The sequence below is a fragment of the Silene latifolia genome, chromosome 9, assembly GCF_048544455.1.
Source record: "Silene latifolia isolate original U9 population chromosome 9, ASM4854445v1, whole genome shotgun sequence".
Classification (NCBI taxonomy): domain Eukaryota; kingdom Viridiplantae; phylum Streptophyta; class Magnoliopsida; order Caryophyllales; family Caryophyllaceae; genus Silene; species Silene latifolia.
Window position 1 is genome coordinate 43948906 of NC_133534.1, and position 26101 is coordinate 43975006.

General features: G+C 37.5%; 2 protein-coding genes and 1 non-coding gene across 6 annotated transcripts; 1 reads left to right on the top strand and 2 right to left on the bottom strand.

Moving 5' to 3' along the window:
• The first annotated feature begins 9360 nt into the window (after positions 1-9360).
• On the top strand, positions 9361-12642 carry LOC141599671 (uncharacterized). Its single transcript, XM_074419764.1, has 3 exons — positions 9361-9685; positions 9843-10050; positions 12328-12642. The coding sequence occupies exons 1-3, from the start codon at positions 9634-9636 to the stop codon at positions 12371-12373; spliced, it is 306 nt and encodes a 101-aa protein (XP_074275865.1). The 5' UTR covers positions 9361-9633; the 3' UTR covers positions 12374-12642.
• A 507-nt stretch (positions 12643-13149) lies between these two features.
• Positions 13150-21423, bottom strand: LOC141599670 (uncharacterized). 4 transcript variants are annotated; one of them, XM_074419762.1, is made up of 18 exons: positions 21099-21423; positions 20333-20395; positions 19321-19414; positions 19120-19228; positions 18793-18831; positions 17950-18033; positions 17807-17868; positions 17036-17138; positions 16761-16943; positions 16604-16672; positions 15937-16005; positions 15683-15856; positions 15220-15297; positions 15012-15122; positions 14423-14493; positions 14081-14296; positions 13826-13919; positions 13150-13693 (listed from the first exon to the last, which is right to left on the bottom strand). In XM_074419762.1, exons 1-18 carry the CDS (start codon positions 21325-21327, stop codon positions 13388-13390), a joined length of 2154 nt encoding a protein of 717 aa, XP_074275863.1. In that variant the 5' UTR covers positions 21328-21423; the 3' UTR covers positions 13150-13387. The 4 variants fall into 4 exon arrangements, with proteins under 4 accessions (XP_074275863.1, XP_074275864.1, XP_074275861.1 ...); XM_074419763.1 differs by having other exon boundaries at positions 13219-13693; positions 15937-15993; XM_074419760.1 differs by having other exon boundaries at positions 13219-13693; positions 15937-15993; positions 16604-16687.
• A 4274-nt stretch (positions 21424-25697) lies between these two features.
• LOC141603506 (small nucleolar RNA R71) lies at positions 25698-25804 on the bottom strand. Its single transcript, XR_012525378.1, has one exon. It is a non-coding gene; the product is annotated as a small nucleolar RNA R71 (small nucleolar RNA).
• Between the last annotated feature and the right edge of the window lie 297 nt (positions 25805-26101).

Genomic DNA, 26101 nt, shown 5'->3' on the forward strand with positions numbered 1-26101 from the left:
GTGTGTGAGGGGCACTAGCCCCGTCCTTTAGCATTTCAATACCGCATATATGTTCGGCTTTCACTAATGCTATAGTAGGATATGATTAGTAATAGTTGTTAGTAAAGTAATCGCTAGTATAAGAAGTAGTGCTTAGTCGGAAATTGCAAACCATAGAGAGACACCGAGTCGAGTGCGAGCTAGTACTCGGCCGAGTACCAGTCACTCGACCGAGTGAACCCTACCACTCGACCGAGTGGACCAATTTCCAGAAACTTGCAAATTTCTGGAAGTGAGTCACTCGACCGAGTTGACTGTCACTCAACCGAGTGGACTCAGCACTCGACCGAGTGTCATTTTCTGGGTTCTGAAATTTGCGAGATTTGCATTATTACCTTATTTCTTGCACTTCTTCATCGTTTCTCATGACAAAAATACCAAAATCTTTTTAAAATTCTCTAAAACTCCCTTGTTGATGCTTATTGCTTGGACTTAAACCTTCTACTCCATTTTATTTTCTTAATTCTCACTAATTAGCCAATGTGAGTGGTTTTCTCCTTACTTTAATTTTTCCGGTTTGATCTGTTTAAATCTACGCTAACTCCTCCAAATTTGTCAATCAATTGCATATCTTGTTTGATTCTTGACTTTAATCACCTTTTTACATCATTTATGATGTCAAGTGTAAATTTTCATGTAGAAATTTGCCCAATTTTTTTTATATGAACTCGAAAATACGTGTTTTCTTGAGTAAACAATTTGAATTTTGTGTTTATTGCTTGATTTAACCGTTCAATAAGAAATTAACCTTGGTTATTAATACTAAATCTTGTCTTGCAATTGAAGTTTTAGCTTAGAATGTTACCCCAAAGCTTTGAAATTTTAGTATTCATACCAAAATTTAATTGTTTCATTTAAAACATTGTTTAGTTGCTTTATCAATCATGTTTCAAACCGTGTTGGTAGTATCATGTATAGTTTTAAAGCTCGGAATGTATTTTAAAATTCTCCCTATATTTTCAAAAATGGGTAGGATACATACCCAAGCCTTGACTCCCATTTGTATTTCTTGTCCTAATTGTGTCATAAGACTTCAATTTCTATTAGTAATGTTAGGTATTGTCTTAAGTTGGGAATTTCGCCTTAAAACGTTGCCCAAACTAGTGGATTTTCCATGTGTGAAAACTTGGCTTAATTGTGCTATGAGACCACCTTCTTTGTTAGTAAAACTATGCATCGTCTTCAAACAAAAATTTCATCTTGAAAATTTGACTCAATTTTTCGAAATCCATTATGACCATGACCAAATTTTTATTTTATGCTTGAAACTTGGCTTAATGGTGATGTGTGTGGAAAAATTTTAGTGTTGATGCTTAAATTTTGATTTTTGTGTGTTTAATACTTGGTTTTATTGTGCCGTAAGCTTACCATTTTCTTAATAATGCGATGCATTGTCCTAAATTGGAAAATGTTATCTTAAATTTTCTTCAAAGATATTTTATATATACCCAACATTCATGCCAAAGTTCGAGTTCATGTTTCGCCATTGGTTCAATCATGACAATTGTCTTGTTGTTCACTAATTTGTTGTGTATTGCCCCGAGTTAGGATCATCATGTTGTGTGATTTCACTTTAGTTCATCTCTCCATGTATGTCTTGAAGGTCATGAACACGAGACATGTGTTTTAGTAGGGTTAATATGAGCTTAGCCTTTTGTTGTGGATTTGAACCGTGTAAGTGGATAAGTGTAGGATTCATATTTGAAAGTTAGGAATAGAAGAAAGATACTTTATCTTGCGTAAGGTGTTTTGAATTGAGTAAAATGATCGTATGAGAGAATTCGTGGATAATGAGTGATGTGTGATCTAAGTAGAATATTTGTTGGGTATTTGAACTTATTGGTAGTGAACGAGATTTGGGTTGCATATTAAGGAATAATATTGTTGAACATGACTTGGAAATCTTGGTGGAACAATGAGAAAGTAATTAAGGTACCTAAGGGTGAAGTAAGATGACAACTTGGGTTGTTCATAGTTGTAGGGATGTGTAAATTAAATTCAAGGATTGATGAGAATTGAAAGGTGGCAACAAGAATTTAGGAAATGAGAATATAAGAGAGTACTAGATGGAACTTGAGGTGATCAATGAGATTGGACGGTGAGAGATGTCTAGTATAAGTAGTAGTAGGAAAAGAATGGTGAAACTATTAGAAAGTTATTGTACACGTGTGATATGGTAATCGATAGTTACATACCGATGTCAGTTTTTCGGGGAGTATTATTTTGTGAAATAAAAGGCGGGCTTGTCCATTGAGACTCGGTTTGTCGGGGATGTTATTTGTGAGATATAGTTGTAGATGTAGCACTACCAAACTGGTCTCCATGGTTATGAACCTTAGGGTGCGATATATGATGCATGTGGCCAATTATGTGGTTAGAGTATGTTGATTAATTATGTTATATCGCATGACCTCTTGATTGAAGTAGGAGTGTATAAGTGTGAAAGTAGTTATAAGTTTAGATATTGTTGATAAAATTGCCTCCCAATCGTCAAGTAAAGCGTCAGGGGTATACATCGTAATCTTGTTGTAGTGTCCATTTGAGGGGTGATATTGTTATTATTCCTTGAAAATAATGAGTGGTTAGGCTGTATCCATGAAATAGTGTGTTGTGTTGGTAGCATGTCTCGGATATTTCATCTTAATTGTGTAATAATGACGGTTATAAGGCCAAGAGTTTGTGTTTAAATTTAATTATTTGATGGTGTATTAGTTACCATCGGAGTCTAGTAACATTTATGTGATGAAATAAAGAAGTTTGGAATCGAGTTGAGAATGAAAACATTCTTCTCCAGATGACTCGACCGAGTGCACCATGCACTCGACCGAGTGGTCGCCTACTCGGCCGAGTGACCTCCTACACCCGACCGAGTGGTCTGCTTTGACCCTTGTTTTGTTGATATTTGACCAAATATTGAGCATGTACCCTTATTTTACGGTTTATATTAGTTGACTTGTGTTGGATGACCATGATTGACCTTACGTGGGTGATATCTGTGAATTGTTTACGTTTGATTACATGGTGTGGTATTTTACAAGTACATGGACATTGTTGATTCGACATGAGTGGATTAATGATAAAAATGATATGATAATCTTGTTTAATGGGTGTTAATCGACATGATTGATTTGGTTGTGTAAAAGTAAGATGAAATATGCAAGGTATGTGTCGCGTAGTGGTCATTTGTATGATTGTGTATTATGATCTTCCGTATAAACAGAAGTGTTGATGATAGATGGGAACGGATATGGAAACACATGTGTGATCATGTGGTGGATTTGACGTAGTACATGCGTGGCATGGTGTGTGGAAATGGAAGTGTTGTTCATGGTTAAGTCACATAACGAGAAATTTTTGCATTAATTGATTGTTTCATGGAGTCCGCATATTCGTGATTGATGTGCATACATGTTAGTGTATGAGATTTGATGTGATATAGATACATATTAATAATCGAGTTATACCCTGCGATAGATAAGTATACATAACCAACAAGGAACGTATACGGTAGACGAGCATGTAAGGCGAGAGAGAGTGCTTAAGAATCAGTGATGAGACTTGAGGAAATGAGAGAGTGGGGCGAACTTCGGGGACGAAGTTCATTTTAAGTGGGGAAAATTGTAATACTCCGTATTTTATAATTATATAAATAATATTATATTGCATTTTATATGAATTATGTATGAGACCGAATAATATAAATAATAATGATAATAATAATACATAATACATGTATTTATACACTTCCACCTACCACTATATATACCCCTCACCTTATCCATACTACCTTATCCTATTTCATTTCCCACCTCACAAATTTAGAGAGAATCTTAGAGAGAAATTAAAGAAGAGAGAAAAAGAGAAGAAAAGGAAGAGAATAAAGACCGTATTTTGCCCCTCCGCCTCAAGATCGTAAGGTAAACCACCTCACACTAGTTTATATATTATTTTAATTGAACGCCTCGACCTTGATTCACCCTAGTCCTGTAGATCTAGGGTTGTGTTGGGCCACCGTTGACCGCCCAAAATTGGGTTTGACCAAGTAGATCTAGGGTTGTGTTGGGTTGTGTGACTCGGTTTTAGGGCTAGGGTTTCGCCCCCTTTCGTGGCCTGACCTAGGGGAGGCTTGGTTGGCGGTTGTTGAGGGTTGATAGGGGAGTGTGGTGGTGGTCGTAGGTGGCGTCATAGGTAGCGGTAGGGTGTGTAAATCGTGGTTTAAAGGAGGGTGCGCGAGTTGTGTTATGTCGTCATTGTTGTTGTTGCTGTCGTTGGTGTTAGTTGATGCCGGTAGTTGCCACGTCGTGGTGGGTGGCCGCTGGACCCACTATGGTCAGTGGCGGTGGCCGACGCCGGCGAGGGTGGTTGTTTTGGGGTTGGTTTCGGTTTGTGTAGGTGTGTGTGAGTGTGACGGGTGTGTGAGTGCGGTGGGGATGTCGTAGTGGTGGTTGCCGCCACAGTTAGGCTGCTGGCCGTGGGCCACCATGGCTGGTGGTGGTGGTCCACGATGGCAGCGGAGGTGGTGCTTGGTGTCGGCTAGGGAAGGAGAGTTTGAGTCGGGTTTTAAATAGCTTTAAGACGGGTTTTATTTAATTAATTAATTCGTATTGAATTACATTAGATTAGTTAGTAATTAATTATATTTAATTAATTATATTTCGGTGACGGTTTTTCTGGACGATTATTTTATTCGGATTGCTTACAAAGATTTGCTAAAATATAGGTTTATCCTAGTTAGTTTCAATAATTTGTCTAATTATTAAATGAGCCATATGTCATTTTTTTGCATTGAATGAGTCGGTAATTGGCATGCTATACGGTATCTTGAATTTATTGTCTTATCTTGTATGACGGAGGACTTGGTGGCTTACTTGTTGTTATGGAGATGTGAGGCGGTTGGAAGATCGTCTCACGCTCGGGTCGCCTCTTGGCGCTTCCCACTCCAAGACGAATGTGCACATTAATGACTTGAGTTACGGAGCGACTCGTGTGGTTGAGACACGACGTCTGGCAGTGGATCTGGTTGGCTTCCGGACCCGGTACGTCTGGGCGTGTCCTGGTACCTATTTGTGGATGTTGGTATGTCTGGGCGTGTCCCGGTACCGTGGTGGTGGTTGTTTGATAGCATGTCATTCATATTATAGTCTTGTTGCATAATCACACACTTGAGCTGTGTCACACTTTATTCATTGAAACTGACGTTTATCTGTCTGTGTAATTGTCACCTATTTCCGGGGTGGCCTGTGTCGATCCATATGATATTTCCGATCATATGGGGAGCAGGTTAAGTACAGGTTTGCTTGTTGACGTGATCGGCATTCGGGCCGGGCTACGGACTTTTGAGTCGAGTACATAGTCACTAGGTAGATGACATAGTCATAGACGAGTTATATTTCATTTATTCATTAGTTTATATTTGTAATAACTAAACTTGTTACTTATTTAATAAAGTTTCTTAATTGTAATTACGATTTCACTGCCTCGGAAAACTGAGACGGTAACATTTCCTAATTACCTTGGTCGGGTAAGAAGGGGGTGTTACAATGCTCATAAATTAGTAGTATTACAACTAGCAAGGGTGGTGGTACAATGTGGGCGAGGCAAAAAATGTATTGATGGTGTTTTGTCAAGTGTGAGTGGTGGTGTGATAAAGAAGGGTTGGGTGGTTGATAATAAATTGTTATTGGTAGGAAAAAGGATTAATGGTAGTTTAATCCTTAAGGTATTAGTTAACGGAGCAATTACTCAAATATCGATAGTATAAAATTTAGGATTATGGCGATGGTTAAAATGCCAAAAGTTAGGGGTACCATGTATGTTTCGTAAAGTGAAGTGTACTAGTAGAAATGCAGAAATACAGTAGAACTACGTAGAAAATCCCTATTTTGCTTTTCTTTAGAAAAAGTCTCACATCAAATTTCTTTATTAACTGGTTAAACATAGGACTTCAAACATATTGAATTACTTCTAGACCGGAAACATCATTCACCCAATCCCTTTGGATTGAAATTGTTTTATTAAAATCGCCACTAATTGTGACAAAAAAGGTGGGGTATTAGAGTGGACATATGGATAGCGGTTATGGTGTTTAATGTGAGATAGTGTGAGTATATTGTTAAAATTTGCTATAATATAATTTAGTAAAGGTTAATAATGTGATTAAATCGAAAGAAAGGCTAAATAAGAAGCCATGTCACTATTAACTAACAAATTGACGAAATAAAAGTTCAAGGCTACGATGATGGTTAATGGCAAAAATTAGGGGTACCTCATTTGTTTCATAAAGTGAAAGAATACCACGTAGAAATTGCAAAAATATAGGGGTACTATATTGAAAATCCCAACAAAATATCAAGATTTAATCAAAAACCAAAGTATTCACATATAAAATGCTTTTACATGAGACTTCTCAACCTTATTCACAAACACAAAGTTTAAAGCCTCATTTAAATTTCAAATAATATGTAGTTTTGGAGGTAGGATCCTCTCTATTACCTCAAAAGTAATAGATGATCCATTACCTCTAATAGATCATTTTTATATATTATTTCTTCAATACATCATCATCCATTACTTCAAGTTAGGACCGTTAGATCGTTTAGGAATAATAACTAGATTGTTGAGAGGTAATGGAGAGGGGAAGTACTGGAGAGTAGACCTGTCAAAACCTAACCCGACCCGAAAACCGACTGTAACCCGACCCGCAAATAACCCCGTTTTTTCAACTTGAACCCGTTTTGACCCGTAAACAGAGGATCAAAACCCGACCTGTAGCAGGCTAACATTTGGGTCAAGATAATATATCTTTTTTAAAATACACAATGTCATATGGGTATTGATGACTTATTAATTTTTGAGGAAAGATATGTATATATGCGACATGTTACGTCATCACCTCAAACCACATGCCACGTAATCAGCTCGAAGTGTGTGTCACGTCGTCACTTTCACCGTAGTACGGCGAAATGCATTCCACGTCAGTACCGTCAACTCATCACCTCAAACCACATGCCACGTCATCACCTCGAAGTGTGTGTCACGCCTTCACTTTCACCATAGTACATCGAACCGCATTCCACGTCAGCACTGCCACCTCATCATTTCGATGGACCACATGTCATGCCATCACCTCGAAATGTGTGCCACGCCATGTAATACCCGCCTCTTTAGGGGACCTTGCGAAGGACCTTCTATGTCTAAGGAACCGTTTTGGGGGACAGTTATAGACTCAGTTGTGGACCTGATATAGTTTTCTCGACCTAACGGGGGTTACTCGGTCGAGTATGGCATATACTCGATCGAGTAGGGCTTACTCGGTCGAGTCATGGGGACACTCGACCGAGTGTCGATGGTTCAACGACTATTTTTACGATCGTGAGCCGGGATTTATGTCATTTTGTTTCCTCATTTCCTTCATATCTCTAAACCTAAAAGTCGGACTCTCCCTCTCCCATCTCTTCTCTTTTCTCCTTTACTCTTCTACATTTATATTCCCTACCTAGAGACCAGCATAGGAATAAGATTATCAAGTCGGGTCTTAGCCTCCGTCGTAGGACAGAATGGCAAGGTAAGTCGTTGTTACCGCAATTGGTATTAGTTGATGATAATGGTTGGTCGTGATAGCGTCTTATTGATTGTTGTAGGTGACAGTGTCGGTATTGTATTCCTGTGTATGGATTGGCTGCGGTTACAAGAGGATTCGCTAGAGGTAGGGTATCCCTATTCAGAACAATTGCATAGTTAATTGTAAGCTTGTTGATGTTTATATGATTTTGTGATTATCATTGTATTGTTGATGGTGATGGAGGTTGTGGTTGTGATTGTCAAGCTATGTCGGGAGATGGACTTCACCCTTATGTATCGCCTCTTGTGAAACCCGTCACAAGGGGGATGCGCACATTAAGGATTTGAGTTCGCTCGTTGCGATGAGCGGGAATTTGATTACTAGTGTTGCGGCATGGCATCGAAAGGGGTTGGTTACCTGTTGCGATGGGAACTATTGGTGTCTGCACTGCGGTTCAGATACAGGTTACTATGGAGTACAGGGTGATGGAGGATTGTGACGATATTGTGTGTGTATTGTTGTTGTGATTCTACCTTGTGTAATCATGGCTGAATCTGTTGATTGTTACTGACCTTGTGTGGTGTTTCTGCTGTTTCTTGTTTTCTCTTACCCTTCTGCGGTGATCCATTTGATATTGCCAGCATATGGTGAGCAGTGAGTCTTGACAAGTGATCTTGTGGCTGCTACGAATTGTTGATGGGGTTTTGGAGGACGCGTGACATCATTGAGTCTTACTTAGTTCAGATGACATTTAGATTTGGTTAATAAGTATTCGAGTTGTATTTCTTTGTATTTCCGCCGAAATCTTGTAATAAACTTTAATAATTGTTTTTTCATTGTCTAATTGATATGAACTACCTCGGGCAACCGAGATGGTAGCATCCTTGTTTACTAGGGAAGGTCTTGCTAAAGGCTCTTTGGTAAATGGGGGTGTTACACGCCGTCACTTTCACCGCATTCCACCTCATCACTGCCACCTCATCACCTCATACCACATGCCACGTTATCACCTCGAAGTGTGTGTCACGCCGTCACTTTCACCGTATTACGTCGAATCGAATTCCACGTCAACACCGCCTCCTCATCACCTCGAACCGCGTGTTATCCAAGTCAACATTGCCATGTCATGAGCATGAACCCTTGCCACTCCAACATAGCGACCCACTACCTCAAATCTTATGTCAGGCATCACTGTCACCTTATTATCACCTCAAACCGCATGTCACGTCATCATTGCCATCTTACTTGAGTCTCACTTTCATGCTTAGCGAGTTAGTGAAGGTAATAATGTTGATGATTATGGCGATAGTGGTGGTGATGGCGAGAATGGTGATAATTAAGTTGACTAAGATGAGTAAGAGGAGACAAAACGTATAAACAGTAGGAATTACGTCGTAAAAGAAGTTTTTAAAAATGCTAGGAAAAGTTGGTGATCGACCCTTTTTGACATGAACCCGACCCAAAACCCGTATAGATTTGACCCGTATTTTACCCGACCCGAAATTCACCCGACCTCGAAAATACCCGACCCATAAGCTGTCCGTTTGATTCGTTAGACAAGTCTAATGAAGATGATCCAAATTAACACTTTTATACTCTTTCACATCTCACACCCATCCTTCCTTCCAAACCCCAAACAACTCAACTAATTGAAATTATCTTTACAAACTAAAAACACCCAAAAACAGAAATAACCAAAACCCAATAATTACCGTAAAATAGGCCAAAAACAACTCAAAAAACGCGTACACAACTACCTTAAGCACGCAGTCCATACTTAAATTGAATCAACTAACCAAACCAGTTACTCCTCATCATCTTGGTTCATTTCCTCACTGGTCTGGCCCCCTTCAAATCCATCTCTTTATTAATCACTTCTTCCCTAAATCAAATCCAATTACATTCAAATCCTCCCAATTTCTTAATAAAAAAACCCTAAATCTTTTTCCCACATTTAAACCCATTTTTTAATTTTCTAAATCTCTAACAACTTCCCATCAAACCCACAAAAAACAAGTTAAAAAATCGGAGTGATGAGTTACTACAACCAGCAACAACCACCCGTCGGTGTTCCTCCTCCTCAAGGTTTTGTTTTAATCCCCATTTTGTCTATTATTACTCCCTCCGTCCCGGTCATTTGTTTACGTATTCCATTTTGGCATGTCTTAGTCAATTGTTTATTATATAGAGGGATTATTATTTATGAAAGATTTGACGTTGTAATTTGATTCTTAATTTGTAGGTTATCCGCCAGAAGGGTATCCGAAAGACGCGTACCCGCCACCAGGATACCCGGCACAGGGGTATCCACAAGGCGGGTACCCGCCTCCACAAGGTGGGTACCCACCACAAGGATACCCTCCTCAAGGGTATCCTCCTCCTTATGCCCCTCAGTATGCTCAGCCTCCTCCTCAACAACAGCAACAAAGTGTCGGTTTCATGGAGGGATGGTATCGTCTTTGTTCACACTCTTTTCGTTTTTCTTATATTAGATCTGCATTTTGTTTACTTGCATGTGTGGGTTTAGCCTTTTTTGGAGAGAGAGAGGGGGCCAATTTGTGTGATGGTAACATGGGGTTAGGCCGTGTTGGGTTAATGTTCGCTTTTACTTGTGAAAGCGGTTAGACACAAAAGTTATTGTAAAACCGTCTATTAATTACCAGAATTATCTTGTAAGAGGTATTTGCAAAAAGTTGGTAATAGGTGATTTTACATTAATCTTGTGTAAAATCGCCTTACACAAGACTAATTGGTCGATGTTATAGTTAAATGCTTTGAGTTGGAATAATGGTTAGATTATTTAGAAAAGCATTATAGTTTTTGTTGTTTTAACTTTTTAAAAAGGTATTTTTTTGATATGCATTGATTTGATTGATTAATCCAACCATTTGTTTTGTAATGAGTCAATTGTGGATTCACTCAGCCGAGTCATTTTTTATTATGGGGAGGCTGTTGGGAGTCGTCGTCTTTTGTGATTTGTTTGGTAGGTAATGTTGTGTCATGTGTGCTGGCAATTGCGATGGCTAAATTAACCTATAATTTGTTATTTGGGAAAGGATAGTTTAGGGAAATTATGAGGAGACGGGTTTTTTTACCGTGATTGTGGCTTGTGATTTAAGAATTTGAGATGATTGCAGTTGTTTCAGGTGCCAAAGTTTGAATATTGCCCCACTTTGATTGAATATTTCCCCACTTTGTTCAAATTTCACAGAATATTCAACTTTTTTAAAGAGAATATTCATCTTTTTTAAAGATAACTCCTTTGAACTAACAATTGCAATGTACACTATGGATTCTAATTTTGTACATTGAAGTTGTATTGTATATATCCTGACTTTATTCAAGTGATACCATCAACCTTAATAATGTCTAAATTATTCTCGAATGATTCTGTTTTGTGTTTTGAATTTTATGTTGTCAACCTATAGTTCATTTTATCTTCCTAGTTGAGAACTACAATAAGAACAACAATTGTAGTGTGAATGAAAATACAAGGAAAAAAAAGGTAGAGATTGACAAAAACAGAGCTAAAATAACAACTGGAGCTTGAATCAAAGAAGAGAAAGACGTAAAGATGTGTTAGAGAAGTCTATCTCCTTCCTTGGTAGAACAACTTAGCAGTTTATCTTTTTCTTTGTTACAAAGTATTCTTTCCATTCATTCCAAATTGCCTACTTTCCATTGTACCGGTTCTATATTTTAGTAAACAAAGTGTCCAAGCAGTCCTAATAATATACCCTATATATTGCAAAAAATATCATCCATACAACATCAAGATGTGCTTTGTGTTTCGGTCTATTTATTAATTTTGTCATTATACATGCCATGTAGTCACCTTTTGTAGTCGATCATTATTGTTCTTAATACGCATTTACATCACAGGTAGTTTGGAATGGATGTGAGGGAGTAGTATTTTAAACACAATATATAAGACGTACCGACGGACATTTTACCCGTTTTACTCGGAAGTTGTGTTGGAACTTAGAGATGAAGAATAGGAGTAAAAGATGAAATATTATGCGACTGACTGATTGTTTATGTTAATTTAAGCGTAGCTGATTGCCTGATCATAACTCATCATGGATTCCTTTTTGTGTGATAATACGGTAGTATTGATGGCTTTACTGCTTTTGCTTTCAAGAGGTGGGTGTCTCAATCTGAGAGTTAGTTATCTTCATATGTCATAGTATTAGCATTTTTTTTGAGGGAATATAGGTAGCATTTGGTTAACCTGCTAATGTAGTTTAAAATCTAGGAAGTCGCCATATTCAATCATGTATTCACGTCACAAAATCTAGGATTGTGTGAAATTCGATTTTTCTTGAGGGTGCGTATTTTCTAGGGGAGGGGACCATAAGTGTGCAAATCGCTGATATGGGTGAAATTGTTGGACCATGTCACAGTGGGTTATTCATTTTAGCAATTTAGTCTACATCATAAATCTAACAGGCTTCACATCTTATATTTATTTATTTTTTTTAATTTTTTTTTCCTGTTAACGAATAGAGACTCCCTAATCTGTAAATGAACTTCACGGTTAATTTAGTAGGAAATGCAGGTTATGTGATATGTGGGATCACATACCATAATGAAATAACATACAAAACGGGAAAGATTCAAAGTATTAAGTTTATTGTTGTCACCTAAAAATAGAACTGAGAAGTTTATACACGGATACAGGGATTATTCGATTGTGGTCTTACTAGAATGTGTGTATGCATTTGCAGCTTGGCTGCTCTGTGCTGTTGCTGCCTTTTGGACGCTTGCTTTTAAAGAACACAAACAACATATCAGCGAACATCAGTGGCTCGACTTGTGTGGAAATGGAGAAAAAGGAGTGATCTTCATTGGTATCATATGTAGTTAATGAACTTGGTTTCCCTCCCCCTCTTCCTCTTTGATCTCTTTTTTCTTACGTTAATAATTTGGATCTTTGCACTCAAAACGGAATTATTGACTCTCATTGCTTGTGGGTTTGTGACTCGCAACTTGTGCAATTGTTGATTACATTTATGGTAAACCCGAGAGCTTCTATTTTAACTTATACTCATATTTAGTGATCTCAAGTCCAAAAATGGTTGAATTCGAAACAGTCTTGCAATTGCTCAACTGTTTCTGTTATGGAAAATAACGGCCCGGGTTACCTGGTTTCTCCAAGTAAAGGCATTTTAATATAGGGGAGGTTCATGTCAAGTCTGCCAACGCTAAAGAGTTTGGGTTGTTGGGTTTCTTTCCTTCCTAAATTTCCTATGTTTCGTGCGCAACAAACAATAGTACGTAGCTTTATCGACGGGACAATGTAGCTCAAGCAAAAGGTTGAGCATCCAACACAATTCGGCGATGTCATATAGTGTATGGAAGCCTTATGCTACAAACAATAGTATATTCTTGTGCCTAGAGCTAGAGAGTGTTAATCAAATCGTCTTATGCTACAAGAGATTTCGTATACTGGAAGCAATTCATATGCTTGAAATACGCTTAACAAAAGCGGAGTTTATCAGGATTCATTTGGTATCCAAATTCTGATTATCATTGCATTTCCATCGCCATTCATACAACAGGAGATTTATTTAGCTACGTCAAAAATGCAGTTTGATTACATTGGTATGAAGAATATAGAACATGAAAACATAACTTACTATTCCGCATTTCCGAGTGTGTTTACTCTTTCTCTGTTTTGTAAAAGTTAACATACTGATGAATACAAGCATATGAAATGATTAAAATCATAGAGCCACAACAAGTAAAGCTGTAGTATAAACAACCAAAATTAGTGAGGTTTGAGAGCTACTGTTCTTTCTTGATTTTGGGTTCTCTTTTGCTATTCTTCTCCTTCATAATATGAGCCGCCATTATAAGTAGCTCAACCATCTCGAGCCCCACTGTCGAAATTGTGTCTATTTTTTCATCCTCAAGCTTAGGATTCTCGTTTACCATTACGTAGCTACTTGATGATGCATCTCCGTCGTCTGTCCAACTGAGTTGCAAGGCACTGGTAAGGGAATTTTTCAATGTCTCCGCTTTCCTAATAGTTTCATCTAGCTGCCTTGAAGGATTCATGTAAGCACCTTTTGATGAACGTGTCATCTTCGCCTTTAGAGTAACACCGCCAAATATGACAATAAGAATAATTAGAGGTATCAAATGAAAGATAATTTGAAAGTGAAGACTTTACCAAATCAAACCCTTAAAATGAGCATCTAAATTGGAAGTTGTAACAATCACCTGTATAAGAGAGAGCCGGAGTTGACGAATATCAGTTGTCAAGCGCTCCAAGCTATCTACGCTATCCTTAAGGGTGGCATATTCAATGCGCAACCTGCATGCCAAATTTTAGGTAGTAATCGGTAAATAACTCAAGGATTCAGGATTATAGAAAGTTAACAGAGAATATTCACCAGGAAAACTAAATGCTAATGGGGGTTAAAAATGCAGCTCATAATTCCGAAAATCTTGGGCCATAGTAAATCAGTAAAAGACCTTGCATTTTCCACATTATGATTCAATCCTTTTTCGCTCAAAAATCTTTCAAGTTCCAAATTGTTAGGAACTGGGGTTTCCTCTGTACCAAGCCACCGTCGTCCGAAGGATCCGAAGGAAGTTTTCTTGAACAAATTTGTAAGCTTTCCGTCTCGACCAAGACCATCAACTCTTTGCTCAGCAGAATCTGCCAGAGGCATCTCTTGAACCGTTATCCTGATAATTCAGAAAATGTAATGTTTAGTAAGGATTAAACCTTATGATTAAACTAGATAGTAGAACGTTAGTTCATTGAGGTCAGTGACGAGGGTTGGAAATAAAAGCCATTAAGAGGAACCCTACTCTAATAATTGCTGATACTGCTGTTTCAACTCCGCCAGTTCCATGAGAGCCTTCACCTTTTGGGCCGACGCCTGAAAGTATGGCATTCAAGTTGAAATAAAACTAAAACAGATAATGAAAAGCTTTTAACTCTCGCAAAATGTATCTGATAGAAATTGCTATGACTGTCGTTAAGTGTTAAGCGAGTTACCTTAACCTAACATAAATTATACTCACCAGATCACAAATTTACAGAATATAGAGAATGCATAATAAATCAGTAAAAATTCTGGAGAAAATTGTCAATATATAAAGTTAATGGTGATTGTTGGCGAAGATGTGCCCTTACTAGCTTTGAGTCGCATTCCCTTCCCACACATCATACAACGACAATGACAACAACAACAGCAACAACAACAACAATGCGATAGCTTAACTCTCCAATGAGATACCTTGATCGGCAGCACACACACAGCTAGTCAAGCGTCATGACAAACTACCCTTTCCGTTTCCTTTCCAACCATTAATTTGATAGGTTATAATATTTAAGTATTTTGCTACAATGAGAAGTGTAAATTAGCCAAATTCAGAAAGGGAAAAGAGAATTTACCAGTTTTAAAGATCTCTGAAGCTCATCAACTGTTTCATGAACAGCAGCATGGACGTTTTTCTCCCAAATGTGCCTTTCTTCTTGTTGTGACAGAAGTATCAAAGCCGAAACCTATCAGCAAATTACATCATAATTCAAACCATGAAATGAATGACATGCTATCAAGGTAGACATTTTTACTGAGAAAAATAATCCAGGATGTACTTACTTTTTCTTCCAATGCCAGTGCCAAACTTTCAGAAAAATCAGACACCTGAGGAAAATTTTGCATGCTAGAAGTAACCACCTGCAAGGAATACATTTCCAAATGCTTTACACAGGATAACAAGAGGCAACACCCTGCTTAGAGCAAGATGTTTCACAGTAGTCACTCCAATGCTGAATTTGGTAGAGTAAATCTAATACTCCGTACAATTATAGTAGCATTAGAAAATTAATTTCAAGATTCTTCTATACTTTCATTTCCGACCAGATTCTGCTACGAGGATAGAAACAAAGGAGGCAAAATAGAACCAGACGGTGGACACAAGATTCGCTTTTTTGACACAATGTTAGTACTATACCAAACTAAAGTAATCAAATACAAGTCATTTCCCTAAATCAAGCCAATGGAGAGGGTATTATTGAACACAAAGCATTTCAGAATGCATGCAGAAAAGAAGAGAGCAAACCTCCGAAGCTTGGACGTCTCTATGAAACTTCCCAATCTTTCGGTCAATCCGGCTAACAACTGATTGTTGGAAGGATCTTTCATCATCAAGTAATTTCATGATATGAATTTTTTGTTGACTATGGTATTCACGTAATGATGATATTCCTTCAACAATATGTCTGTCTGACAGAATCTGGTTTGAGGGCCAACTTATGAATAATGTAATGGCGAAAAAAACTACATTTGAGATTTGATGATGCAAATATTTTTTACCTTTTCCTGCTCCATAAAGCTAATCCTGCTTTCCAGATGCTTCTCAGTTTCCAGACCCTTTTCGTCCGACTAAGATATGAAGATTAGTGTTGAATACTTTCATATATATATATATATATATATATATGAGCAAGAAATAGATAATCATCATAATTCATATGGCAATGATCATTATGGTTTTATGAACTTTATTCTTGAATGTCTTTTGTATAACGACGTGATTCATTCTTAAAATCACATTTCAAAGTTATTAAGCCAAAATAACTTAACAAGAACACGCAAAGATATCCACATGAACATCAGTATATGCATACATACAAGATACAACAAGAGCAAGAAACAACAACACTACACAAATGCCTCAATGGCTCCCACTTGTAGACTGTTGCGGGTAAGGGGTGGGATGTACTCGACCGTACTAGGGTGTGAAAGTACAAGAAGGCTGTTTTAGAATAATACCTAACGAAAGTTACATTTTAAAATGCATTGCTACTTCATGAGAAGCACAAAGAGTTTGGTGAACCTTTTTTGTTTATTTCGAGTAATAGCGAGTCTTTAGCCCCATTAATGGAAACGATGCAGATGCACACAACAAAAGGAAAAATCCTATTCGATTAAAAGTTAAGTATGACAATGTTAAAAGTTGATAACAAATTCAGTTTCTCACCATTTGTAGCCTCTTCTGTAGATCATCAACAGAGCCTCTTAACATATCAACCTCTTGAAGCAAATCAGCCTGTCTGAGAAAAAGCTAATAAATATGGACATGTAAATAAGTAAGACTGTGTCAGAAACTCAGAATGTTGCAAGCGGCCAAAACTCACTACATCGTTGGCAGAGGGAGATTCCTTTTGAACAATGAAACTCCACGATTCAGTTGGATCGTCATAAAGGTACGCACACTTGTCATTCCAAGAAACATTATCAAGCAGATTTGCCAGCCTAATTTCCTCATCCTCACTCCCTCTGCAAGCATCCTGCCGAATCTTGTAGAACTTCTCAATAACCTGTGGACAAAACAGTATATAAATAGAGCTTATTGCACAATACCATTTGCTGCAAGGTGATCAGATTGCAAGTTAAACAGAAAAAGTATTACCTTTTTGCAATTTTCTATATCCTGCTCTTGCATGTCCAGCTTCATCTGCAAATTCATTATCTGCTCTTCTTTCTCTATGGACCCTACTTTAAGTTCTTGTTCCCTGTTTATGGATAAAAGGTAACAAGTCACCAACTTAGTAGGGTATATTGAACTGAATTCTCAGACAACACACAAAGGCATTCCAACCTGATTCCTTAATAGAAGTTCGAAAAGGAGAGCTATCAACTAGTAGCACGTATATAATCTTACTAGTACAGTCATATAATAGACAAAAAGCACTGAGATTGGGATACTTAATTAAGACTTTGGGAGATAATCTCATTCCAATTCAAGATAAAAATGTGTTATTGGATAAGACAATATTTTGTCTCAAAGGCTTCTGCGTATTACTGGAAGAAGGGGCTGAATATACACAATCTTTTAACATGAGGAAAACATATCTAGGCTGATTCAGTCAACCCGCAATGTAAATCACATTATTCAACTGCTACTTCACTATTTAAGAAGCATAGATGTTTGAGTGAATCCTTTTGCTTTATTACGCCGCACTCAAAAGATAAAGATTGGTGAATTAAGCCACTAGGCAGATTGAAGAACATTACAGTCCTGCAGAACACCCGAGACCAAAAACAATCACCATAACTACAATGTTACATCAATATCATCATGTGTCATTTTTCAGTCATCTTTGTCATATCATAATTAGAGAAGTCCTTGGCCTATTAATACTACTTGCTATTGTTATATGGAAACCCTATTGAGATATACCTCATTTCAGCGTCTTTTAATTTCTGATGCACAATTTCTTCGCTTTCCTTGGCCTTCTCAGCCTGCATGAACCAGACGACAGTTTTAATAATAAAACGTATATGCAGCTGACAAGGTTATACAACAAAGAGATGCTCAATAACCTCTGTTACAGCACGATCACGATCAGAAAATGCCGTAGCAACAAGGTCACGTAAATATTCAAGCTGTTTAGCTGCCTCTGCGTTCTGCAAGTTGGTGATAGAGATAAGAGAAGCTAATAATTACAATCCATCCAGCAGATAAGAATAACTTTGGATTTAGTTCCAGTTATTTTATGCTTTAAACTAAGAAAATGGACAATAACCGGCATCAAGATTCAATAACTTGAATCGCAGCCATTCTTGTCGTGTTATTTTGGTTCCTTTGATACATGACAAATTGTAATTTGAATTGAAGAAATAGTGTTTCAAAAGTCAAAGTGTTTACTTATCATAGCTGTTTGATGGCTGTTTCCATTCTCAATGGAGCCAAAGTCACATTGTTATTTGGTCTTCAATTATGATGGAATTAAGCAAAATGACTCACTAAACTGGTTTGTGTTTCTCTTTATTGTGAAGTAACAGCCATCTAGTTGTCGGCACAGTTTTCATTATGGCCCATTCGGAAAGAGCCTCTTTGTGTTGCTAACATAAGGGCAAAGGCTGTGTACATTCGACCCCTTACCCCGCAAAATGCGGGAGTCCTTTAAGACACTGGGCTAATGTTGTTGTCGTCCACTTATCATAGCAAAGGTAAATTAGTCTGACCGATTGATTGCCTGGCTTTTGACACACAAGAACCAAAAAGCACCAAGAAAAAGGCCAAAACTAAATTCTCTTTAGCAGAAGCATAAACTTAAGACTTATCAGGAAAGAGTTACAGGGAAACAACTTGGTGTGTACTAACCCTGCTTCTATGATACAAATGAGTTGAAACAAATAAAGTAAGAGAGGGCAGTGGAGCACCTTTGAAACCTCCAGTTCATGGAGTTGCTCCAAATATGCCTGGCAAAAAAAATCATTTGCACAAGACATAAAACTTGTGAATAACGTCTCTTAGCTTTAATACTCCATAATAAAGAAAAAATTGTTAATGAATACAAGCACGGGTGGACATGAAGTTATCCAGGAAAATAACAAACGGAAAAATTCCTTTGAGGAACTGAAGATAGGAAATTGGTTTCTTCTTCAATACTTGGATAACCATAACTCCAAAAGAGCTACAGATATAATATGCCTCAAAATATAACCAAGGTATATTAAGTGAGTATCAGATTAGGAGATACAACTTGCCTTAATCCTCATGGCTTCAGAAAGCTGATTTTTGATATCTGAATTCTCTTTTTCACAATCGGCCTTCTCCTTTTTCAAGTTTTCAACCTCTTGTTCTAACCCAGCTGTCCTGATGTATCAACAAGCAGGGATCATTGTCACAAAGAAAATAAAAGACCTAGTAGCCTTTTGGTGTCACGGATTTGTATGTAATATGCATACCTTCGGAAGTACGTTTGAGTGGCAAGGTTGACAAATTCTGGACCAGCTTTTTGCATACATAATTCCTCAACGTTTTTATGTAGCTTATCTCGTTCTACCAGAGACATCAAGACAATAGAAGTTTTGCGAACTATTAGCACCGCATCATCACACAATTCATGTGAAAAAGAAAACTAAGATGTTCAATGCTAATTCGAGGGAGACGGTAAGGTTGAACACTTGAGCTACATGCATTTCTTTGGGCTAAAGAATAAAATGAACGTAAAATAGATAAATGAGGTTGCTGATCAACAAGGGCCCTTGCCTACCTCAATCCTCGATTTATGCACTATTTACACATTGATACTTTTAGCTTTGCATGTCTCCCAATTTCTATATGCGAGACAATCTCTCAGCTCTGATTCACTTGTTTCTCAAGTCTCCTTGTAGGACATACAACATCATGAGCTTGACAAGCGAAAATCTATTACAAACGTAAGACAGCAAAATATGACTTCATAACTCAGATAAGATGATAATGGTCTTGAAAAATGTATTCCGTGTTAAAATACATCAGGGAGACGAGGGAAGATTCTCCTAGTCCTTAGTCCATCTTATTTGGAAAGTCGCATTGGCGGATCCAGGAAGGAGGGATCAGGGTTCTCCGGGATATTGTAAGCTAAAAAGTTCTGTGCATTTTACCTATTGTTTGTGCTAAAACATTAAAAATATGCAAGTTTTGCGCAGTAATATAGTCTGTTCGTTAAAAAAAAATTCGGATTCAGAAAGTAGTATTTACATTAGAACAGTTGTATTAATATATACAACTATGTACATCCGGCCCTCTTACCCTGCACTTTGCAGGAGTCCTTCAGGCACTGGGCTACTTTTTGTTGTATAACTTGGTATCAAATTATCAATATATACAACTAGTGTAAGAACTTTCTAGATGATGATATCTCAGATATAACAGTATGAAGACAACACCGAACGCAAAGTTTAACCCCAAAGATGATAGTATTAAGCAGCTCACCTAACTCCAGCTGCTGGATTCGGGCCTGCAAAGACTCGTTCTCCATTTGACCCTCATCCATAGCTGAAATAACACATTTATATATCACTACCTTGGAAAATTATCACAGTTCATACAACCTGACAACAAGAAGAGCTAGTCTCTCAAGAAACAGTCTGACTAACGAAGTTGGGGGTTCGATTCTCACCCGCGACATAAATGCGCTCATTTGAACCAAAAAAAAAATAAAAATTGATAGCTAGAGTATAAATAGACCCTTCTGGCCGTCTAACAAAAATAATCGTAGGAGACCGTCTCTAATGAGTATATGGTTAACAACAAAGTATCAGATTAGACAACCACAACAACAATAAATGCACAAAACCAGAAGAAGTCTAAGCAATATGCACTACTGGAAACCCAGAAAACAGACGGTAATTGCTCTGAATCAACTTATCAAAAAGGCAGTAATTATTACTCAGTCAATTCATTTAATTTTCCTACGTTTCAAAATTACTAAATTACTCAATGTAGTTTTGAACAAACATATAGAAATCATTATCGTCTATCCATATATAATTGACCCGTCTTAAAAGCTTAAGACTGATACTTCCGTCTTCAATAAGAATTATGGTTTTCGATCTTAATTTCGTTTTCTACAAATAATGGGTGCTCACTTGGGGCGATGTGCGCACATCCGGTCCGCCCTGATCATATCATATAAAAGTGAAGAACAACAGAAAATTCAGCTGAAAAAAAAAAAAGAAAAAAGAAAAGTGACACATACCAGAATGCTGAAAAATTGCAGCAGCAGAAGTGCTGAAAATTGAAGCAAACAGAATGATACGTGTCTCCCGCCAGATGAAATTTGGTAGTGTTTCAATGGAGAGAAGACAGAAAGAGACAAAAAAGGAGATGATTAATGCATGACAATGTGTTACACACGAAATAAAGGTCAATTTGTTTGAGGTAAAATCATGGGAATTCTTATAATTTAAAATAACAAGGATCATCATTGACTTGTTCCAGTAATTGTAGCAGTATGTATGTGATTATGTGAATGTGACCTGAATTTTCATTCTTAGGACAATTTTAGGCGGAGGGTCTACTATTGCAACAGCTTCGCCTATTTTGTCACTCTTCCTTTAAAAAACTACTAATAAAAAAAGTTGAGAGTTATTGGCCTTGCACTATGGCCTATGGCCATACTAGTGCAGATCTCGTGTTATTGCAAGGCATTATAGATTGTAGCATGTTTTTTGACAACGGAAAAGAAAGTGTTTTACATTATTATAGCATGGCTCACATAATAACATAAATCATATTACAACAAAGATATTTGTAACTAAAGTGATAATTCCTCCATTCAACTTCAAATGGTACATTTCTTTTTTTACGTTTGCCAACGCACGTTTTACACCGTAAATATCTTTAGCTACACTGTTTTAAAAATTATAAAATTTTGATATTTTTAATGTACTCCTAAAGATGAATAAAACAAGATATCCCACATGAATGTATTTTATCTTATATATTGGGAGGAAATGAGAAGATTCTTCTTATTTGTAAATAGTGTACAAAAGAGAAACATACCATTTGGAGTTAGAAAAAAAATAAAGACCTTACAAAAACAATCATTTATTGTGAGACGATCTCAATGAATTAGAAAAAAAAAACAATCATTTATTATAAATAGAATGTCTTACCCTATGAAACGGTCTCAATATGTAAAAAAAACAACCATTTTTTAACATTAAATGATTACTTTTTTTTTTAAATAAAATTGGTCAATCTTACCCAACAAATAAAGACCTTACAAAAAAACCAACCGACTTTTATGTACAAGACTTTTATGTCTTACACTATGAGACAATTGTTTTTAATAAAAAACAACCGAATTTTATATATGAGACTTTTAAAAACCCAACTTTTATATATAAAGACCTTAGAAAAAAGAGTAAACAATTTATCAATTTATAGATCATATACGTATTTTAACAACACATATTAGAGAGTATTATGGTCTTTCACCGTTATACGATCCTTTTATGTAGAAAAAACAACATTTATTTCTAATAAATGAGTTGACTTTTACACAATGAGATTATCACATGTTGTAAAATCGTCTTATACAATAGTTATTATTTTAATGAAATTTACCATGGTGCCCTCGAACTTTGCCAGATTACACATGGTACCCCTCATTTTAAGTTTCTACATATGGTACTCCTGTGTTTACCTTTTTCTTTCCCAGAATATCTCTTGACAAACTTCCGTCATAACCCTGTTACATACTCCTATGACTTCTGAAGCCTTTTTCTATTATTCACTATGCTAACGGTTCATCTACTAATACCTAAATCAATACCTAAATTCTTGTAACATTTAATACCTAAATAACAGCACAAATAACATAATATATTCAATAACTCATCTAATACCTAAATCCCCAAACCACCCATTATCTTCTTCTTCTTAGTTAATGCTGTAATACCTCAGGTATTCTGATCTTTGAGTACTCTATCGAGTTGGGGGGTACTCTGTCGAGTAAGTTGTATTCAGATTCTGGAGTACATTCTGCTCAGGGTGTACTCGATCGAGTAGTGGCAACTCGATCGAGTAGGCGGTACTCGATCGAGTACGTTAGTTACTCGATCGAGTGCCAGTGTTTTTATGGGTTTTCGTTACGGTTTGATGGTAAAAGTGGAAGAGGTATTTAGAGGCTAAGTCGTTAGTTACTTTCATTTTACTCTTTATTCTCAAAAGGTTTTCATAAAAACTTCAACGACGTTCAATCCTCTCCATTCTTTACCATCAAATAAAGGCCAGGGTTCTTAGTTTTCGAAGATATTTACATCGTTGTGATCACCGGTAATTTGGGTAGATTTCTATGTTGTCCTTTTGTTGGTTTACTATGTTTGTCAAACCCTAATTTGGGTGATTTGGGGGGTTTTGGGTAGAAATCGGTTTATGATGTGTAGTTGTTGATTATTGTTGTAGGTGAGGATGTGGTACTCTTGTACATTGTATGATTGGCTACAATTATGGCGGTGATGAGTTCCCATTTTTGGTCAATTTCACCACTCTTCTCTATGCATATTTCCCGATTATACTCGGTTTTTGACCCCTCTTAGCCCCATTTTGTATCTTTAGTCCTGTACTATGAACCATATGTTCCTCACTGCAGGTTTTGTACAAGGAAGAGGGCTAAGGGAGCTAGCTATGGAACTTTCAAGGCATGCATAGAGAAGAAGAGTGAAGAGAAGAGAAGTAGGACTCCCGGCCGGTCGGCCGGCAGCCGGTCCACCGGCTAAGAGTCCCACTATACTTGCATTGAAGATTGAAGAGCTGGAGGAAGACTCCAAGCCGGCCTGGCGGCAGCCGGTCAACCGGCTGGAAGTCCCCCTCTGGAGTCGGTCCAGAGCCGGCGGCCGGTCCACCGGCTCACCACACCTGACGATTTAATTTGCACCACAAGTTTCAGCGGGTTTTGCGTCGGTGGTCAGCCGGCGGCCGGTTGACCGGCTCGGACTCCTTTTCCCCGCATTTTTAACTTCCTTGTAATTTTGACCTAAATGATTGTAAACTATAAATACCCCTCCTTAATTCATTTTCGACACACAACCCTAGATCTGAAAACTTTCCTTAATTTATGCAATCCTTCCCTAATTAAAGCATTAATCTTTCCTTAATCAACACTAGTTATTATTAATCATTTAGTAAAATTAGTCTAGTAGTAGTATTTGTCAATTGTTTACCTTTGGTTTCTTGGATTGTATTGGGAGATATTGAAGGATTCTCTTCATTAATTCAATCAAAGTAATCATCTTTACTCTTTGTTGGTACATCTCTTCTCTTATTTACTTGGTTAATCAATTGTTTACATTTTAACTTGTCTTTTATCGTTGTTGGAATCTTTGCTATGTCATCTCTTTTTGTTACTTGTTCTTTTCAATTTATTTGCTTGAACAATTTGAACATGAGTGAGTAGTAATCTTTCTAGGGCTTTAGAGGGAGTCTAAATGGGATTATTGGGCATGATTGTTTGATTATTTGGGGTTTTGGTGATTTGTTTATCTTTCTCAACATTGCACACAAGGTGTTTGATGATTTGCATCAGTGAAAGCTTGTGCCTTTTTTCATTATTGCTTAATTCCTCCATTGAATGAAAGTTTGTGGTGGTCTTGTTGCTTGTTTTAGAAAAGTGTGTTGCTTAATGAGAGTTAGTAATCGCCCTTTAGGACAATCGAGACATCAATTCATCATCCTAGGATAAACTTTCACCTTGGATCCTTTAAATCATCTTGTTTGCCCCTTGAACCATTTGGATGAACCCGAAAGTCCTAGCCTTTAATCAATCGTATACACTTCCTCTTAATTGCTTGCATTAGTTACAACTAGTAGTTTAAACCAACTCACTTCCCTTCATTTTTTACTAGACTAAACTCCTATTAGGCTAAGTAGAAACCCCTCCATCCTCGTGGTTTGACCCCGATTTACACACTAAATTGGGTTTAAATAATTGTTGGTGATAAGAGACTTGACCCTACCACTAAATCTTACTCATCAAATGGCGCCGTTGCCGGAGATGGCGTTAGGTTATATTTAGTTTATCAAGAGTCTTAGCTTTAGTCTTATCTCACTTGTTAGTTTGTTTTAGTAGTTGTGTGTTTCATTGTAGAGTGTGTGATTTCTTGCCTTCCCCTAGTGTATAAAAACACTAGGAGACTAACGGTTTATTGAGTGCATGCCTAGAAGGAACCACCAAGCTCTACTCTTCAATTCCGACCCTGAGAGGCTTTTTAGGACCTTGAGGACAAGGACCCTTGATAGAGTTCGGAACCCTCCCCGGGCAAACATTGATCAACCAAATTCACACACCCCACAAAATATTGATACCACATCCACACTTCAACCAAACATCACAATTGAGATTCTAATAGAAAACCCTTTTCATAACTTCCCTATTCCAAATAACCCACCTCAATCACCACCCCCTCACATACCAAACCCTCCACCACAAATGGCTCTACGAGATCACAACCGGCCTAACCATAATGATTCATGTAACCCTATTAATTTTGGCACCTTGGCCCCAAACAACTTTGAAATGCATCCCGCCCAAGTTGGGTTGATTGAGAAGGATTTGTTTTGGGGGCATATTGAAGAGGATGCCCATGCTCACCTCCGGAAGTTTAAGAGGAAGGTTTCAATGATGAAAAAGAATGGGGTGTCCGAGGACACCTTGATAATGATGTTGTTTCCATTTTCATTGACGGGCAAGGTGGACCGGTGGTTGAACATTCACCCCCCGGATACCTTCACGACATGGGATGCCTTGGCTAAAGCATTCATGGCCAAATATTACCCTTCATCAAAGACCGCAATGCTCCGTAATGAGATTCATACATTTCAACAAGAAGACGGGGAGTCTTTAGGTGAAGCTTGGGACCGATATCAAGACTTAATAGCAAGTTGTCCCCATCATGGAATACCGGAATGGTACATCACTCAAACATTCTTTCAAACTTTGCTACCGAGGACTAAGGAGATGGTAAATGCCTCCGCGGGGGGAGGATTTGATCACTTGAATGATGAAGAGGGCACGACATTGATCAAGAAAATGGTAGATTCGGAAGCAAACTATGGTTGTAGAGGAAACATGCTAAGAAGGAATGGGAAGTTCCCTAAGGAAAACCCCTTCAACTCCGAGACAAATGTCAAGCTCGACTTACTCACAAAACAACTTGAAAAGCTTCAAATAAATCAAGTGCACCAAGCCACGACCTC

Bases quoted from the DNA above. Each gene is read 5' to 3' on its own strand.
- LOC141599670 (XM_074419759.1), bottom strand. From the start codon at position 21,327: ATGATGATCCTTGTTATTTTAAATTATAAGAATTCCCATGATTTTACC. The intron at 19,415-20,332 runs GTGAGCTGCTTA...TGTCTCTGGTAG, and splicing joins AATCCAGCAGCTGGAGTTAG to AACGAGATAAGCTACATAAA. The intron at 17,139-17,806 runs GTATATCTCAAT...ATCCATAAACAG, and splicing joins TTAAAAGACGCTGAAATGAG to GGAACAAGAACTTAAAGTAG.
- LOC141599671 (XM_074419764.1), top strand. From the start codon at position 9,634: ATGAGTTACTACAACCAGCAACAACCACCCGTCGGTGTTCCTCCTCCT. The intron at 9,686-9,842 runs GTTTTGTTTTAA...CTTAATTTGTAG, and splicing joins CGGTGTTCCTCCTCCTCAAG to GTTATCCGCCAGAAGGGTAT. The intron at 10,051-12,327 runs GTATCGTCTTTG...ATGCATTTGCAG, and splicing joins GTCGGTTTCATGGAGGGATG to CTTGGCTGCTCTGTGCTGTT.